General features: G+C 39.3%; 1 protein-coding gene across 2 annotated transcripts in view; it reads left to right on the forward strand.

The window, feature by feature from the left end:
• Window positions 1–17,456, forward strand: part of AMPD1 (adenosine monophosphate deaminase 1) — a 58,330-nt gene extending 40,874 nt beyond the window's left edge. For both annotated transcript variants that reach the window (XM_075850724.1, XM_075850723.1), the window contains exons 10-15: window positions 1,420–1,546; window positions 1,758–1,921; window positions 9,876–9,996; window positions 11,417–11,590; window positions 15,435–15,545; window positions 17,219–17,456. In XM_075850724.1, the coding sequence (XP_075706839.1) occupies window positions 1,420–1,546; window positions 1,758–1,921; window positions 9,876–9,996; window positions 11,417–11,590; window positions 15,435–15,545; window positions 17,219–17,377 (856 nt within the window). In that variant the 3' untranslated portion in view covers window positions 17,378–17,456. The remainder of the gene's footprint in view (window positions 1–1,419; window positions 1,547–1,757; window positions 1,922–9,875; window positions 9,997–11,416; window positions 11,591–15,434; window positions 15,546–17,218) is intronic.
• The last annotated feature ends 3,149 nt before the right edge of the window (window positions 17,457–20,605 follow it).

Genomic DNA, 20,605 nt, shown 5'->3' on the forward strand with positions numbered 1-20,605 from the left:
CTAAGCAAGGAAAATAAGGCAATAATAAACCAGTTTGCCAATGCATGCGAATATATCACACTTCATGGCAATCTATTTAATCCTGTATTTATTAATACAAGCCTTATTTGTGATTATTAGTACAGGGTCTAAATACAGTATCCTACATTGCTATACTATAGATTTACTGATGGATCGAATTATACAGGTATGTTTGTACCAATCTTCGCAAGGTCCTACAGATCCTTTGGAGATTTTTTTTTACAGCTTTATTTCAGGATCCTTATAATCTTAAAATCTTGAAGGGGGAAATTCAGTCACAATAATGTTATGAAATACCATTGATTTAGGGGTGAACAACCTGCTTACTGCATAATGCCGTTCTAGGTGTCCCGTCACAGCTGATCTCTTGTCCGTATTCCGATTGCACAGATGCTGCAACCAAAAGTCAATCACATCTTTCTAATACACACAAAAGAGTGCAATCATGTTATTCTGTGGGTGGCATTTAAGGATGTCTGTGGTTGGCACTTGGTACATGGGGGCTCTGTGGCTTGCACTTATGATGGGCCTCTTTGGCTGTCACTCTTTTGGAGGCTTTGTATGTGGCTTTGTTTTGAGGACACTGGTTACACAGTTATGGAGCACTGTAGCTGTCACTGTTATGGGGTTTTCTAAGGCTGTCACTCATAGGGGGCACTAGCTGTCACTGTTATGGTAACACTGTAACCAGAACTGTTATGGAGTACTTTAGCTGCTACTATCATGGGGCACTGTGGCTGGACCAGTTATGGAGTACTGTGGCTGTCACTTTTTTAGAGGCACTGTGGATGTCACTGTGATTGGGACACTATAGCTGTCACTGTTATTGGGACTCTATAGAAGTTCTATTTTAAGCATCTTACATTTTATTGCGGCCCTTTGAAACAGCACAATGTGACAATTTGGTCCTCCGTCAAGAACAGGTTGTGCACCCCTTCTATAAATACATGCCAGATGATCACATATGTGAAGTCTGTGATCTTGGATCACAAATGATCTCTGCAGTGAAAGGACTCTAAAGAGTGCTTATAAAATAATGATGCGCCAAGGTTCTAAGATAAAGATATTTTCCGTTACTCATTGCTTGGCGGATGCTTCCCTAACTCCAATGCCAGGTTATCAGGTATTTGTCCGGCCTGTATCAATGCATGCCTCTACCTCATCCTGCTTAGAATCAGTACGTAGCGTGAGTAGGCCTTTTACATCAACTTCCCAAGCCAACAATCATACTATGTGAAATGTATGAATGTGCACTTCAGTGCTGTGAAAGGAAAGAAGGGAAGACCCAACCTTGAAATGGTGGAAAATGGATTTATGTCGTACTATATATAACAGAAATTCAGTTCTATGGAATGATACCATTTATTATAATGTCATGTGTATCATTGATTTTTGTAGTGATATATTTAGAGCTCAGAAGTTTGTGCCCCATTTTGGGAAAATGCTGGAGAACATCTTCATGCCAGTGTTTGAAGCTACAATCAACCCAAATGCCAACAAAGAGCTCAGTGTACTCCTCAGACATGTAAGTCCGGTTCTTGGGCACAAGTATAGTAATGCTGTACGTTGGGTATTAGGATGGTTGTATATTAACAACACATGTTATTATGAGTATTACATACAGACTACACAGAAATATCCTATGTTTACAGTCGTGGATGTTTAGACTTTTTTTTTTAAAGCTAAATGGAAAGTTTCTATGACTGTATATTAATTGCAACATTCCCATTTAACAGATAACTGGCTTTGACAGCGTGGATGATGAGTCCAAACACAGCGGCCACATGTTTTCATCAAAGAGTCCACCTCCCCAAGAATGGACCATCGAGAAGAACCCATCATATACATATTACATCTACTACATGTATGCCAACATCAGAGTGCTGAACAACCTGAGGAGGTATAATACAAGGCCAACTGCAATTATTACTTATTAAAAAATGTTGATTGAAATGCTAAATTGAAGTCGTTGTGGGGCAAAGTCAATTTAACCATTTGAAATGCTGCATTCTAAAGGTGATATTTTTTTCTATTTCTTAGTCTAAGCAAATAATTTTCCTTTTTTTTTGCGGGACACATAGGGCTTTCTTATTGTTTCAAATTACTTTGTAAATCTTACGTAGGCAAAAATGGGTAAAAAATAAATGAAACCACCAATTCTTCCTTATATGCCAAATATGTGTACATTGTCTAACATTGTGAACAAGGACACCATTGGAGCTTTACTTATATTTCTCTGCCTTAACTTTCCACAGAGCTTTTGCACATGGGTGATTATCATCCAGATACAGAAACTTGTTACTAAAGGCTGAAGAGCAAATATCACCGGAATAGACAAAACAGAACCGATTTTGTATGTTTGGGGTCATGTACAATCTGTATGATGTAAATGTATTAATGCATGAGCTCATGATGCCCATGCAAAATATTCTTGTATTACATAGGAGGTCTAATAATGGCACATTTGGATTCAGAGAGGTATGCAGTTTTATTTTGGGGTATAGCTGTTAATTTTGCCTTTTTTATTTTTTAAGTTTGTTTATTTGTTTTATCATTTTGGGGCTCAGGGTGGCAGAGAACACATGATCTGTCCCAATATACAGATAAATGATAACAATCCATGCGATATTAGTCCATTCGATCAGTGATCTGCATGCCAGATAAGACACCGATCGATCAATATGAGTATTTAGGCTTTCACAGACATGAAAATTATTATTTCAGTTTCCTGTCACAGTACAGAGTAGGGCTGTTTTGTGTCACGCTGACTTGCTGGAGTGCCATGAAAAAAATCATGTAAATTATTGGGCTACTGGCATAGGGGCCGCGTCATTAGCCAGTTAGTTTATGTGGAGCAGATAGCAAGAGGTGAGGCTATGTTCACATATGCATCGGAGGCTCTGACACAAAACAACGGACATCTCGTTGACCAAAACCATTATAATTCAATGGAGTCCATAGGGCGCTTTGACATCCGTCGTATAACAGATCCGTCACTGCGTCATGGTTTCCATTTGGAATGGAAACCATGACCCAGATGTGAATGTATACTTAAAGGGTTTTTCCAGGATTAGAAAAAAGGGGTCTTCTTTTTGTCCAGAAACTGTGCCATTCTTGTCCACGGGCTGTGTCGGGTATTACAACTCATCTCGATTGAAGTGAATGAGGCTAAACTAAAATACCAGACACGGCCCATTATCACGAGTGGCTCAGTTTCTGGAAAAACAGCAGACCTTATTTTCTAATCCTAGGTAATCCTTTTAATGACTGTGTCATTTTAAACTTGTATTTTTATTGTATCTGGCACATAGTTCTAGCAATTCCTAGATCATCCAGATGGTGTCACATTTCATTAACACAAAAAAAATAAAAAATTATATGTTAAAGTAAAGAGGTGCATAAATGATGGATTTATTATTTATTCATTAGCTAGTATTCAGGGCCCTGAATTCTCTTGCCCAATGTAAAAATAAATAAATCTATACTTAAGTCCTCCACCCCCTTTCCAATGATTTCCAATAGTACTGTTAGAATTATTTGTATAAAAGTCAATTAAGCTGCATAATTCATAATAGAAATATTCAGTATTTGCATGTTTTCTAGTTTTGGATTCTATTGGTACATTTCTGCAAAAATATATCGTAAACAGTGCAGAAAAAGGTGCACTTGTGTCTCTAAGAATTTAGTATATTTTTGCTCTAGCACACAATCAAATATCACAGCATGGACTGAAATCAATTCCACCCTAATGCTAAATTTACACTGTATGAATTGCATCCATGTATAAATAAGTTTAGGGTGGAACTGCTCTTCAAGTCTTTGTTCTGCACCTGCTTACATTAGTCCAGTAGCAAGACAAAACTACTATGAACCCTCAGTGGTGGTATACCATGGTACAATACAGCATTATTACTTATTTATTTATAAAACCGTATTAATGTAATGTCAACACATTCTTCAGTACTGTAAATAAATTCTATCCATTTATAATTAACAAAGTATTTAATGTAAACTTCATAATTGCAGTTAAAGCGAACCTCGTATCTTCCTCACATTCCTCACAAGGCTGTAGTTCACATTTCCCTGCCTGCAGACACTTTTTCAATGTTCAGAAACCTCTTTAGTTTTCAATATATACTTCTAGTGGCAAAAAAGTAAATACTAGACAGGGAGGAGGAGGGTGCAGCTGCAGCATTTCTCCCTCAGTGTGTTTATAAGACTGCATGCTGTGAGAGGGGAGGGGGAGCAACAGAGGGATACGTCTGATTGGCTCACAGCACAGCTCATACAACACACCAGGAAGATCCCCCCACACAGCAAGTATGCAAAGCGATATATGCATTTATATAAGCCTGCAGAGGGAAGAAAAAATATGCAGGTTAGACTCAAGCTTTTTTTGTCTGCTCAATAGCTAAAGCGCATCTACAGCTGCCTTTGGGGGGATCGTGATTTTTTTGTACTTGTTAAGCATCTAGATATATATTAGGATTTAAAAAACTCTATCAAGCTTATAAGTGCACTACTAAGCAAAATTGGGTAGGTGTGAACCCCATCACTGCACTAGTCTGCAAACATCTGCCTAAAATACCTATATAATAATAATATTCAACAGCATTAGTCAGTGCAATTACTGCACATTGTAATATACATTTATCTTAGCAAATTTGTTAAAATATATTTCTAACACTTTAAGGCTATATGGGAAAAACATAATGAAAAATAATGAAATTGTATTAATTGAGTGTATGACTGTTGACTGCGCAGTATATTCTAACACAGCTATTATGTTTAAGACTACAGCTGAATTCAATTTGGTAGCCAACCAAACCGTAACACTGATTGTATAATATATACAACTAACATAGGTATTTGGCAGACATTTTATTCAGATCCTCCTATCTTTTGACCCACATTAAATTGTTTGTCCTACCCTTAACACCAGTCCAAAATCTCTTTAAGCAAGAACGTGATGCTTGCCAACTGCTTCTACACATTCCATATCCACCCCATGGGAAAACTACTATTTTGTAATAATAGCAGACTTAACTGGATTTCACTTGACATCATTATTATTCCTACCATGGTCTTTAAAGGGAATGTGTCGCAAATTAAACCTTTTTTTTTAAGTGTCGTTACTTATTTCTATTATATTTTTTAAGCTTTTTGCTGTATTTTTATTTTTTTTCCGTATGGTGGAAAGTATTAAAAATTAAATAATAATTTGACATGTTTTCCAATGTTGGCCACCAGGGGGAGCACTTCCCAGAATTACAGCAAGGTGAATAAGGCAAAGCAACCTGACGCATAGCTGCTGTAAATGTGGGAGGGAACCTCACCCCCCCTCTCACAAGCCAGGTAAAGGTGTCTTCAAATTGCTAAGCAGTGTCTGGCAGCCATATTGGGTGTCATTCTGCAGCTGGAAGAAGTTCTAGGACACACCAAAAGGCTAAGGGAAAACCGATCCTGATTTTCAGCCATTTTTTAATCAAACTCGCGTTTTTTAACGGCCGTTTTTGGAGCTGTTTTTCTATAAAGTAAATGAAAAACGGCTCCAAAAACGTCCCAAGAAGTGATGTGCACTTCATTTTGGTCGGGCGTCTTTTTACGTGCCGTTTTTGGAAAACTACCACGTAAAAAACGCCCTGTCGGAACAGAACGCCGTGTTTCCCATTGAAACCAATGGGCAGATGCTTGTAGGCATTCTGCTTCCGATTTTTCAGCTGAAAACATTGTGTGTGAACATACCCCTAGGGTATGTGCACACGCTAACTGCATTTACGTCTGAAATGACGGAGCTGTTTTCAGGAGAAAACAGCTCTGTAATTTCAGACGTAATTGCTCGTACTCGCGTTTTGCGAGGCGTCAATTACGGCCGTAATTTGGAGCTGTTCTTCATTGAATTCAATGAAAAACGGCTCAAATTACGTCCCAAGAAGTGTCCTGTATATAAGTGTCCTGCACTTCTTTGCCGAGGCTGTTATTTTACGTGCCGTCTTTTGACAGCGACGCGTAAAATTACAGGTCGTCGGCACAGTACGTCGGCAAACCCATTCAAATGAATGGGCAGATGTTTGCCGACGTATTGGAGCCGTCTTTTCAGGCGTAAATCGAGGCGTAAAACACCTCGTTTACGCCTGAAAATAGGTCGTGTGAACCCAGCCTTAGAATGATGAAAGTGAAGTGAATGACTTTTCAGTTGACCGGTTCACACGCTGTGTATTTGACATGTTTTGTTTTTTTTGCACATTTTACGTGCAAAAAAAACACATAAAAAATGCTTGATTACACTTGATTTTGTGTGTGTGTGTGTGTGTGTTCTCGCCGCTGATTCTTCAAAACGGCTGATAAGCGGCTATGAAGTATCAGCGGCGCCCGTGCACACTCCGCTCTGCCACACACACACACGGGAAAAGTCTTAAAGGGGTCGTCCAGGAAAACATGGCGCCGCACCTGTCCTCAGGTCGTGTGTGGTATTACAGCTCTGTCCTATTCACTTCAATGGAGGTGAACTGCAATACCAGACAAAACCTGAGGACAGGTGCGGCGCTGTGTCTCCAATCCGGACACCCCTTCTGTCCTGAGATGACCCGACGGGGGAGGCGGGTGTCAGAGCCACCCACCGCCATCACCGCAGACAGAACCACACAACTATGGCATGAGGGCAGGGCTTGTCCTGAGTGCACTGTCTCTTGTTATGGACAGAGTTATAGTCATATGAACCCCGTCTGCATCAGAACCGCTAACCTAGGTCCGATCACATGACAGAGGGGGTCACCAAAAACCCTGTGCACCCTCAGCCCGTCCATCCAGCCCTTTCCTGGTTATATCTGCGTCTGGGAACGCTGGGTGACCACCATTACCCCTCATACTGGAGTGTTTAGGGATGTGACTAATGAACCTCTTCACACTCCAGTAGGAGGGGTAATGGTGGTCACCCAGCTTTCCCAGACCCCTGAACGGTAAATCTCTCTAGTTGTCCTGAGACTGTTTGGGTATGTGACTAATGAACCTCTCAGTCTCAGCACAACTAGAGAGATTTATCGTTCAGGGGTCTGGGAAAGCTGGGTGACCACCATTACTCCTCCTACTGGAGTGTGTTTGGGGATGTGACTAATGAATCTCACACTCCAGTAGGAGGGGTAATGGTGGTCACCCAGCTTTCCCAGACCCCTGAACGATAAATCTCTCTAATTGTGCTGAGACTGAGAGGTTCATTAGTCACATCCCCAAACAGTCTCAGCACAACTAGAGAGATTTACCGTTTAGGGCTTTCCCAGTACAGTTTCATCGTGTGTCCTTCACACAAGGGAGGGAGGGGGGGCCGTTTCGGGGGGGGGGGGGGGTCGGGTGGGGGGGCCCGTCAGGGGTCACGAGAGCGGGGGTCTGTGAGGTAGAGAGTGGGACATGCAGAGACACACATCTTACCTGCAGTGCAGCTGGTCTTCAAGATGGCGCCTGCTCTCTCCCTGCAAACAGCTGCTCTGCTCTGTGTGACTCTGACCTGCATCTGCGCAGGACAGAGCCATAGTGCAAAGTCAATGGGACGGCTCCCGTTCATTGACTCCTATGCACTGTAGCTGCCGTATTCCATCTCTGTATGTGTCGTTAATCGACACATACAGAGATGAAAAACAAAATGGCAGCCCCCATAGTAAAGTAAAAGTTAGAAAAAAGAAAAAAGTAAAAAACAAACACACAAATAAATAAAAGATGTTATAATAAAACACTAAATGCAAATTGATATCAAAATTTTTTTTTTCGTAACACCTTTCCTTTAAGTAGATGTCAATAGCTCAAATCCCATTATATACAATACACTTGTAAATGGGATGATTAGGAGGATTCATTCTCTTGTAAACTAATAATTACTGTGTTGAGTATAAAATACAGACTAGATAGGTTTAGGTAGTAGGACATCATCTGTATGACAATTGACTCAAGGATTATCATAAATGTATAATTTATGTTAGTCAGAAAGTATATAAGTTCACGATGATTAAAAATGTACACAGTATTCTGTTGGTGAATACCAACTATCTTTCAAATGACCCAATCCTATAAAAATCATAGTTTTCAGCTGGAAAATCATAATGATCACACGGCTAACCTTTCAAGATTAGTATCCTATTTTAACACATAGCTGTGATTACAATCCACTCAGGGTGCATATAATGTGATTTAACCCCTTCCTGACATTTTACGTATCCATACGTCATAGCTGGGTAGGGGAAGTAAGGAACGGGCTCATGGAGTGAACCCGCTCCATACGATGTGGGTGTCGGCTGTATGTTAAAGCCGACACTTCACAGCCGATGGTTGCTATGGCTGCCTGGGGGCCTTAATAGAAGCCCGTCAGAAAGACGATATACTGCAATACATTAGTATTGCAGTATATAGTGCAAGCGATCCAACGATCGTTGGTTGAAGTCACCTAGGGGGGGGGGGGGGGGCTAATAAAAAAGTAAAAATTTGTAAAATAAAGTTGTTTTTTAATGTAAAAAAAATAAAATATTAAAAGTTCAAAAAAAAACCCTTTTCCCATTTTCGCCCTAGAGCATAATAAAAAATAATAATAAAATAAACATAATTGGTATCGCCGCATCCGTAAAAAAGTCTGAACTATTACAATACATCATTATTTGACCCGCACGGTGAACGCCGTAAAAATAAATAAATTTGTAGACGCCAGAATCGCTCTTTTTTGGTCACCTCATTTCCCACAAAAAAATTGAAAAATAAGTGATCAAAACATTGCATGTACCCCAAAATAGTATCATTAAAAACTACAGTTTATCCCGCAAAAAATAAGCCCTCATACCACATAATCGATGGAAAAATAAAAAAGTTATGGCTCTCAGAATTTGGCGACACAAAATAAATAAAAAATTTTACACTTAGTTTTTTACTAGTAAAAGTAGTAAAATATAAAAAAAAACTATATATATTTGGTATCGCTGTAATCCTATTGACCTGCAGAATAAAGTTAACATGTTTTAATTGCACAGTGAATTCCATAAAAACAAAGCGCAAAAAACAATGGAGGAATCGCTGTTTTTTTAATTTTCTACCACACAAATAATATTTTTCCCATTTCCTAGTACATTATATGGCACAATAAATGACGCTACGAAAAACTACAACTTGTCCCGCAAAACTCAAACCCTCATAGGACTATATCGACGGAAAAATAAAAAGGTTATGGCTTTTGGAATGTGGGGAGAAAAAAATGAAATTAAAAATGTTGAAAAATGGCTGCGGCGGGAAGGGGTTAAAGGGAGGCTACATCTTTATCTTGACTTTTAACGTATTAAATACAAAGTGTCAAGAGCCTTTCAATGGCTTTTGTTGTGTGATATCACGCTGCAGCACGTTATCAAAGTCAAGATAAATTACATACATCTGTATGCAACCAGCCAATGTAAAATCTAGCAAGTTTCTAATATATATTTATTATTTTTTCTATTTTCATTTATTTGTATGTTAATTTTTGCTCTAAACAGTAAGTCAATTTTTTTTATACTACCTGAAAATTGTCAGCAAGCAGGCAAACTGCTGCTGGTAAACTGACTAAAATGAGCCATATCGGGAATTAATAATCTAATGTCTATGGGCTCCTAAATGGTCCCTGATATTGGAGGTCATTATCAATGCTTCGGGTATCTTATTGATCTGTAATCGTTGATTTACCGTGAAACTGATTTACGTTTTATCAAGGATGATAAAGAAATTCAGGAAAAACCTGAACACTTCATTCTTCTTCCAATCTTTCTGAATTTGCTTTATTACCCACTGATATGGAAGATACTAAGTAAAAAATGTATAATATAATTATGATAAGGTCTGTTTGATTCCAGGGAGAGGGGAATGAACACTTTCCTGTTCCGCCCTCACTGTGGGGAGGCTGGCGCTGTCACTCATCTGCTGGCAGCATTCATGACAGCAGACAATATTTCTCATGGATTGAACTTGAAAAAGGTAAATGTGTGAATTTTTATTTAAAAAAGAATGTGCCTTATGTACACTGGCTGGTTAATATGACAAACATCTGCAATTCTGAGTTCTAAGTTGTATACAGTTGTAAGCAGCCAGAATATTATCATTTAACTCCATGTCTGTGTGAAAGGGAGCAAGAGATTTGGATCTATTTATTAGAAAGATGGGACTTCGACTCCTATAAAGATATATTAAGAAATTAATTGGCACAGAATTGTCAACACAATGGAGTCTAGCGTGGACTTTCACTTTAACCCCTTCCCACCCCATGACATACTATTATGTCATGGTAAGTGGGTCATTTACACGAAATTACAAAATAGTTCATGGTGCAGGACAAACGCTGTGCCAGTGCCATCCCTTGCAGGTTTTGGCTGTGTTAACCCCTTATCTGCCGTGGTCAATGCTCACTGTGGCATCTAATTGGTTAGAAAGAGGGAGGGAGCACCCTCTGTCACCCCATTGGCACACCAACGACACAATCGTGGGCTGCTGTCGGGTTGCGACGGCAGCCGGGTGGCTAACAAAGGCCCCCAGATCTGCCATCAGTGTATGCTTATAAGACTCTGTGTAAAGAAGAAAAAAACATTGCGACAGCACTCTGCGAATGCCAAGACTACCTAATACACTGTATATATAAATAAATATGCATTACTGCTGAACCTACTTACAATACTGAGGTTCTTAGTGCACATTTTGATCAAATTGTGTGAGCCCAATTATAAGACTCTACCAGAGCCAGGGCATAATGCTTGCTGTCAGTTATACAAAAGTATTGCAGTGTATTATTAAAGCAATCAAGCGACTAGGGGGTAGTGAGTCAAAAAAAAAAAAAATTTAATACAGTTTACTGAGAAAATATAAATCCCAAGTAAAAAATGTCTAAAATAAAAAAACGACACGTTTAGTATCGCTGCATCTATAACAACCTGAACTATAAAATTATTAAGTTATTAATCCCGCATGTTAAATGCCCTAAAAAATACCACAACTAATAAACAATGCCAAAATTGATGTTTTTTGTTGATCCCGCTTCCCCATAACCAGAATAAAAAGTGACCATAAAAAAATGGAGAAATTGTCGTATTTCTCCAACCCCCAAAAATGGCAAGATGGCGCTGTTTAAAATTGCAAATTGTCCCGCCAAAAACAAGCCCTCATATGGCTACGTTGGCAGAAAAATAGATAAGTTACTGCTCTTGGAATTTAACGATGAAAAACAAAAATAATTGCAGCGGCAATAGGTACCAAACTTGGCCACGTTTTTAAGGGGTTAATGCAATACAGTGAAAATAGTATTTAGGTTGTGATTAAGATCCAGATTATTTTCTGTTTATCTGATATTTCTGTAGGTTATTTTTGTAGAATTTACAACACTTTTTATATTGTATGTATTTTATAGAGTCCTGTGCTGCAATACCTCTACTTTTTGGCAAAACTCCCCATTGCTATGTCACCTTTGAGTAACAACAGTCTGTTTCTGGAGTATGCCAAGAACCCCTTGCTGGATTTTCATGAAAAAGGGCTGGTAATATCCTTGTCTACAGATGATCCCATGCAATTCCATTACACCAAGGTAATAAAATGCTAAATTCAGTATATTTTTTTTAAGAATGAAGGTAAAAAGTGATTAGTTTACAATCAAATAAGAAATAAGTCAACCTGCATTTGAAGCCCTCACATTTATGGACTTCCTATAAAAGTATTTTCCAATGTAACCAATTGTCAATAATTTTCTTCTATTCCCAAATGCTCAGAACCTGCATTTTTTCCCTCTCATTCCACATGTTCCACAATAATTTATGAATAATCAAATAATCCTCATTTACTTTCTGATTCCATCAAGTCAGGCTTGGTTATTGTTGCAATATCTGTTTTAAAGCCTTAAAACAGAAATACATCATATGTCCATCCTATGTCCAAATAAAGCTCTCCACACACATTAGATAGCTGTCAGCTGATTCCTCGTTTTGGCCAACAACTCCCCCAACAAGGAAAAAATAAGTTGAAATCTAGCATGCACCAACTTTCTTTTTCGTGACGTCTGCCATGGGACTGTCAGGTTGCTGCTATACATATTAGACTGTTAAAAATGTCTGACCTAGCCAACTTTAATCCAATGTGTATAGCCACATTAAAGGCTATGGAACTCTTTGCACTGCATTTTTTTTTATTGTTCATTTGCTTCCTTAATGCAAAATTAAGCTAGTCTGGATTAAGAGTTTCCTACCATTTGGCTGGTGTAGAGTCTGTGTAATTCCTGTAGATAACTGGCTGTGCTGCTTACTGAAATCCATCAGTCAACTGCTCCTGACGGCTGACTACTGCTCTCCCTTAGCAGAACAGAGTGTGAGGGGGTGGGGGGCATCTAACTGATGGTATGTGTGATCTCTCCCATCTCCCTCCCCTGTGCTTTTCTCTCTATCTACACTCTGATACTGACAACCCGTATGATCTGCTCTCCCCAACCACTTTTATGCTTTCCCTCTCTCCACTTTCTGTTCTGCTGTGTACAACCTTCTCCCCCTTCCTGCTTCTATCTCTAAGGGCTTATTCAGGCGACCGGGTGTCAAATCTTTGCAGTTTTGCAATTTTGCATGGCCGATTTGCATCTGTGCGGGACCCGTTTTCACGGATTCCTCATATACTTGAGTCCATTGAGGCATCCAGGAAAACGGGCAAAAATAGGACATGTCCTATTTTTTCCGGCCCATTTACACGGTCCATAAAAAGAGCCCATGTGAATAGCCCCATAGACATGAATAGCCCCATAGTGTGACGTTCCATAAAAAAAATGTCACTCGACCGACCATCCCTGACATTTTTAATGTGCACTATTTAGAAAGTTGCTTAATTCTGCATTTAAGAAGCAAATGAACAATAAAAATAATTTCAGTGCAAAGGAGTACATAGCCTTTAAGCCATCTGTCTTTGTTTTGGTCTGTAGATAACCGCACAAATATAGTAAGGTTAGCTAGTTGGGTAGCCCAATAACGTATACGTCCTTAGGATATGCACCTCAGTTTGTCAATTCAAGTTTCTAATCCAAAATTAAGAGTGTTCTATGCTGTTTATTAGCTTATTTATATTTTTTTTTTACTTACAGATGACACACACTATTCATTACTGTATATGGAAATAGGAGGAGGTGACCTACTGCAGCCCTTTACTTTTTCTTGAGGGAGGGGGAAGATGGATAGATAGATAGATAGATAGATAGATAGATAGATAGATAGATAGATAGATAGATAGATAGATAGATAGATAGATAGATAGGATAAAGAATGAGAGATATACTGCTCTTACCCAGATTGTGAATTACATTCTGTCTGTGCATGTGTAAAGGGAACTTGATAGCTAATAAAGCCCTTTGATTACAGCAGCATCAGCACTGATTCAAGCAGGCAGTTTCTAGTGTAAGAGGGGATAGGAAGGAGTGCAAGAATAATGTGAGCTAGCATGCTTGTAGACATTGTGACCTGTGACCGGGCTGCAGCTCCACTGTATATGTAACACAGCAGATAATGATAACAACTTCCTCTAAAGGCCCTATTATATGGGCCAATGATCAGGCAAAAGAGCGTTCATTTGAACGCTCTACCGATCATTGTCCTGTGTAATAAGGGCAAGGATCAGCAAATGCTTGTTCATCAGCTGATTTGCCCTTTTATGCAGAATTAAATATCATCGTTGTTGGCAGCACATAACTCTCTATGTAATCAGGGAGATTCGCTGCGGACCAGATGAAAAAGTATAGGGACGAGCGATTGTAGTAACAAGCGCTCGTCCCTATACGTATCAAATCATTGCTCCGTGTGATAGGAGCAAACGAATGAGCTGTCTCGCGCTGGTTTACACGGTCCATGTCGGGCCATGTAATAGTACCTTTAGGGTATGACCAGACGGGGCGGAGTTCTGCATACACTGTCCGCATCAATGCCGTTGCCAGTTGCGTATTGAGGGGAAGAGGGCTTCCCTTCTCTCTATCAGTGCAGGATAGAGAGAAGGGGCAGCCCTTTCCCTAGTAAAAGTAAAAGAAATTCTTACTTGCCCGGCCGTTGTCTTGGTGACGCGTCCCTCTTTCGACATCCCTGCCCGACCTCCCTGGATGACGCGGCAGTCCATGTGACCGCTGCAGCCTGTGATTGGCTGCAGCCGTCACTTGGACTGAAACGTCATCCCGGGAGGCCGGACTGGAGGAATAAGCAGGGAGTTCTTGGTAAGTAGGAACTTCTATTTTTTTTACATGTTGATGTATATTGTGATCGGAAGTCACTGTCCAGGGTGCTGAAAGAGTTACTGCCGATTGTTTAACTCTTTCTTTCAGCACCCTGGACAGTGACTATTTACTGACGTCGCATAGCAACGCTCCCGTAATTACGGGTGCACACACGTAGTCACCCGTAATTACGGGAGCCCCATTAACTTCCTCAGTCTGGCTGTAGACCTAGAAATACATAGGTCCAGCCAGAATGAAGAACTATCATGTTAGTAAAACCAATATGCTCCGCAGCACACATAACATCTGCGGACTTCATTGCGGAATTTTGACTCTCCATTGAAGTCAATGGAGAAATTCTGCAATGAGTCCGCAACAAGTCCGCCACACGTCCGCAACAGTCAGTGTATGCTGCGGACACCAAATTCCGCACCGCAGCCTATGCTCCACAGCGGAATTGTCTGCAACGTGTAAATTAACCCAACTAAAAAGCTGTGGAAAGCAATGGAGAAACGTGTACGCTGCGGACTGTCCGCAGCGGAATTCCAGAGCAATTCCGCCACGTCTGGTCATGCCCTTAGTGAGACAAAGGATAGATCTGCAGCACAAACCACTGAAAATTAAAGGGACACAAAGGTAATGTTGAAGAGGATCTAAGAGCATTGTGATGTTTTTCATTTTCACTGGAAAATTAAGGTGAAACTGGAACACTAGACACTATGGGCATGAAGGTAGTAGATTACAAGTAGATTATAAGGAAAATTTCCCTTAAAGGGTAACTAAACTTTTAAAAAACTGCCGCTTCGTTTTAGCGATCGGTGGGGTTCTCAGTGCTTGCGACCAATCAAAACATCTGATATGTCACTGACATGTCAAAAGGTTTTTGAAAGTTTAGTTACCTTTTAAACTTTCAGGTGGCTGTCAAAAGCCATTAAAAAAATCCTTTTTAAAATCACCCTTATCATTTTAAAAGATACATGAACTATAGAATAGAACTATAAATATACAGAACTATAGATTAGAACTATAAATATACAGAACTATAGATTAGATCTATAAATATACAGAACTATAGATTAGAACGATAAATATACAGAACTATAGATTAGATCTATAAATATACAGAACTATAGATTAGATCATGGATATTTGCCTTGATAGTGTAACAAATTTATATTTGAATTGATCTTGTTGCTTACAGGAGCCTCTTATGGAAGAATATGCCATAGCTGCACAGGTTTTCAAGCTCAGCACCTGTGACATGTGTGAGATTGCAAGGAGCAGTGTTTTACAGTGTGGATTATCCCATGAGGTATGTCATTTTTGATCCCTTACAATGGGGCATATTTACTTTTGTAGCATACTTCTAGTGTAGCGGGTGCCAGATTGTTTCTACCATTGTTCACTGCCATTTCTAAACTGAAAAGTGACGGAAATGTTTTTTACATAATGCGCTTGGTGTGAATATAGAAAACGGCAATATCTCCTCAACCTCAGTACAGTGTTTTCTATAAAAGCTATAAAATCTATTGCCACTATAATATGACATAGTAGTCTCCCAACAATATACACTGCCCATTAGTTGGAATTTTAAAACCGCCAGTTTACCATGTTCTAACAATCAAGAGAAGATTATTATTATCCTTTATTCAGTTTTCGTACTTTTATTCATGCATTTGAACAGACTCAGCAACATCTCATGTAATCCAAAAACTTGGTCAGTACCTAGCTTGAGCTGACCTAAATCTTTAATGGTTGTACAGTTATCAGGTGTTGGTTTATGGACTTGTTTCACTGCTTGAAATTAATTTAAATCAATTATTGCTAACATACTGAACAACGTATTCAACATACTCCCCACTATCACTGGACTGCTCTTTTATTGATAGTGTCATGGCCCCTTTAGGCTCATGGCTTGAAGATTTTGTATCATCAACTATGTTGTCAGTCTCTCTATAGACTTCAGTGGAGGTCTCATGTACTTACCTGACAGCATAGACTTCAGATACGAAAATCTATGAGTTGAATCATAGGGTTACGCTGCTTAAACAGACCTCCACTAACAGTTGGTGAAGGTCCCAGATATCTTCTTGCATAACTCTATGAACAGAACATAGAAAATGTGCACAAAGGTGATCACTGTTAAAGATAAAAATGGAAGTATAAGAAAATTATTAATAAATTACAAGTAATAAGTAAATTACTATTAACTCATCTCTATTTTGTAGGTTAAACAACACAAACGAAAAAAAAAGAAAAGTATAAATAGGCTTAGAAGCCTTTTTAACACAATTACATGGATTTATATAGCAATAAAATAATAACATATATTGCCACAGTATTAGCTATCATTACGAACTCATTAAGAATAAACATAATAGTACGGATGGTTTCATTTTATTTGCAATGAATGCTAAGATGGTGTTGAAAAATTGACACAGACCAGTATATGGGAAGACACAATTTAATGGATTGGTAGAGCAAGCTTGTAGAAAATACTTAAAGTGTAGCTAAACATTTGACAAACTTCTGACATGTCATAGTGGCATGTCAGAAGTTTGGGTTGGTGGGGGTCCGAGCTCTGAGACCCACACCAATCACTAGAACGAAGCAGCTGAAGTGCTCATGTGAGCGCTCAGCTACTTCGTGTCTGTACGGCTATCTCCGAATTTTTTTTTATCGGAGGACGGGCTCAATAGAAAGTCTACAAGCCGTACTCCGATACATCGGCTTTGCGGAAAATGCCGAACAGACACGAAGCGGCTGAGCACTCACACGAGCGCTTCAGCTGCTTCGTTCAAGAAATTGGTGGGGGTCCCAGTGCTCGGACCCCCACCAATCCAAACTTCTGACATGCCACTATGACATGTCAGAAGTTTGTCAAACGTATAGCTACACTTTAAATGTGAGGAAATGATCATGTACTTTAATGTGTGCCTGTTATATTTTCACAATATTCACATTCCAAATGCTTGGTTTGTGTAGGAGAAGACTCATTTTCTGGGGCAAGACTATCACATGGAAGGGCCACAAGGCAATGATATCCGCAAGACTAATGTGGCCCAGATAAGGATGTCTTACAGATATGAGACCTGGTGTTACGAGCTCAATCTGATCCTTCAAGCTTTGAAAACTGCTGAGTAAGGCATGTTACAGATACACACGTTTAAGAAACGCTTGGTTCATCGTTCAGAAAACTTCAAGCAAGTGTGAATAATCCCATAAAGAGGTCTATTCAGTATTTATATAATCTAAGTTATCATCCTAACAATGAAATGCTACTTAAAAGTTAATCCCCTGGTTTTATAATGACATTGCACGGGAAGAAACCTATGCATACCTCCGTTATGGAGGGACAGACCCTATTTCTGACCTAAATCCCTCTGTCCTGATTTCCTCCTTAAATGTTCCTCTTTTTGACATGAAAAATAAAATAATACTAATAAATTGACGATATTGCTCAGAAATTGTCAGTCTTGTGACTAACTGCATATTAGACCCCAACTTGTATATTATTTCATGATTGTATGCAGTTTAGACCTTAAAATGTCTATTTGCAGATGATTTTTGAGATAATGTGTAACTGAAAAAACATTCAAGCCTCCAGATATGCATTAAAAATTGATCTTTTATGCAATGAACCATAAATGTCCCTCTTTTATCATCCAAAAATTTGGGAAGTATGCTTTTGTTTTAAAGAATACATTTTTAGAGAGAATTTTATTCCGTCAAGTTATAACCTCTATTCAACCATAAGTATACGTATTTTAATATTTTTAAATCTAAAACAGTACAAGTACTATTCAGATAAAATATGGAGAATGATGTTTTTTATTGTTTAGATCTTTTTAGGTTTATTTTTCATTACCATATACTATTAATGTCTGACTCCTCAGCAATAAATTAAATACATCATATGTAAAGTCTAAAGTGCCTTTCCTTTCTTCTACACATTTCCTTCCATATAACTGCACCCCACAACTATAAATGGAATCTTGAACAGTAGAATAGGATGCAGGGTCAAGGAACAGACAGCAAAACAGACACTGAATTTACGTAGTGAAGAAGGGTATTTGCAGGTCACACTTATGAATTATGAATGGGGAAAAAAACAAAATAACTTTCTTATGACAGCTTTGCTGGTTTTGGAATCTAAGCCACCCCATGAGTGAGTGTCTAGACCAAACTGATATTGTGCAATTACTGAATTAAAAAAACTGAAGTAAGTGGTGGCTTTTCTGTGCTGAGGATCAATCAAGTCAGCAGTTTTCACATCCTCATCCTCGAATGTCATTGCTTCAATTGAAATTCATTGTGAACAGCTAAAATTAGTGTCCAAGTATGTGCGGCTTCTGCATGACCAAGCCTGGTCACGAACCACCCATGGAAATGTCAATGTCTTGGACTGTAACAACTGGGAAATCTTAGATCATCCTGCCTACAGTATCAACTTGGCACTGTCTGATTTTCATATTTTTTTCAAAGTTAAAGAAACCTCTTTGACGTAAGTACGTAAGCAAAGCAGGGTAAATCTTTTTACCAGCAGGTTTGTGTCCTTGGTCTACCACATAGAAAAATATCTCAACAAGGAAGGAAAGAATAGACAAGGTAGTTTTTAATCATTTCAATGTAAGATGATTATATTCCAATATAAATACCTGCTAACTTCTTGTTTTTCCTATGTAATGTACACTCTACCACTGACATAGGGATAGAAAAAGAGAACTGTCACAAGGGCCACCTACATTGTTTTAAAGGGGTTGTCCCATCAGGACATATGGACTATCAGTAGTTACATCGACTTACCTGCTAACGCCGATGCTGCTGCAGAATCAACTGAAGCCTCTGGTGCCGGTGTCCTCGCTCGTCTGACACGATGCAGGACCTGTGAGTGACGTCACAGCGTGATCTGGCAGAAGCTGGGCGTTCTGAAGAGAAGTGGATGATACTTCTCATCAGAGCACCCAGCTAGTAAAAGTATTAAAAACGCCCCGATGTACGCACCTAATACACGCCCACTTGGACTTTTACTTTTAAACACACCCACTTGGACTTTTGCAAGCCTCATTTGCATAACTACAAAAATGGTCATAACTTGGCCAAAAATGCTCGTTTTTTAAAAATAAAAACGTTACTGTAATCTACATCTCTTTAAAGAGGCTCTGTCACCAGATTTTGCAACCCCTATCTGCTATTGCAGCAGATCGGCGCTGCAATGTAGATTACAGTAACGTTTTTATTTTTTAAAAACGAGCATTTTTGGCCAAGTTATGACCATTTTTGTATTTATGTAAATGAGGCTTGCAAAAGTACAACTGGGCGTGTTTACAGTAAAAGTACAACTGGGCGTGTATTATGTGTGTTACATCGGGGCGTTTTTACTTATTTTACTAGCTGGGCGTTCTGACGAGAAGTATCATCCACTTCTCTTCAGAACGCCCAGCTTCTGGCAGTGCAAAGACACAGCGTGTTCTCGAGAGATCACGCTGTGACGTCACTCACTTCCTGCCCCAGGTCCTGCATCGTGTCGGCCACATCGGCACCAGAGGCTACAGTTGATTCTGCAGCAGCATCAGCGTTTGCAGGTAAGTCGATGTAGCTACTTACCTGCAAACGCCGATGCTGCTGCAGAATCAACTGTAGCCTCTGGTGCCGATGTGTCCTCGCTGGTCCGACACGATGCAGGACCTGGGGCAGGAAGTGAGTGACGTCACAGCGGGATCTCTCAAGAACACGCTGTGTGTCTGCACTGCCAGAAGCTGGGCGTTCTGAAGAGAAGTGGATGATATTTCTCGTCAGAACGCCCAGCTAGTAAAATAAGTAAACACGCCCAGATGTAACACACATAATACACGCCCAGTTGGACTTTTACTTTAAACACGCCCAGTTGGACTTTAGCAAGCCTCATTTGCATAAATACAAAAATGGTCATAACTTGGCCAAAAATGCTCGTTTTTTAATAGCACATAGGGGTTGCAAAATCTGGTGACAGAGCCTCTTTAAAATGCATGTCCACCTTTTAACACCATTTCATTTTTAAGTCTGAAATTCTGTGTTAAATAAAATGTCTTTATGGTGGTAAGAGCTTTGTTTTTCTGATACAGAGCTCTAAATTCCCTGCAAAGCCATAGATTAAAGGACGGGTGTCGCGAAAAAATTTTTTTTTATATCAATTTGCTTTAAGTGTTTTATTAAAAAATGTTTTATTTATTTGTGTGTTTGTGTTTTACTTTTTTTTTTTTTTTAACTTTTTCTTGTCTATGGGGGCTGCCATTTTTTTTTCCATCTCTGTATGTGTCGATTAACGACACATACAGACATGGAATACGGCACATACAGCCCCATAGTGAATGCGAACGGGACCCGTTCCAT

Source organism: Rhinoderma darwinii, chromosome 2 (assembly GCF_050947455.1).
Source record: "Rhinoderma darwinii isolate aRhiDar2 chromosome 2, aRhiDar2.hap1, whole genome shotgun sequence".
In the NCBI taxonomy this organism is placed as follows: domain Eukaryota; kingdom Metazoa; phylum Chordata; class Amphibia; order Anura; family Rhinodermatidae; genus Rhinoderma; species Rhinoderma darwinii.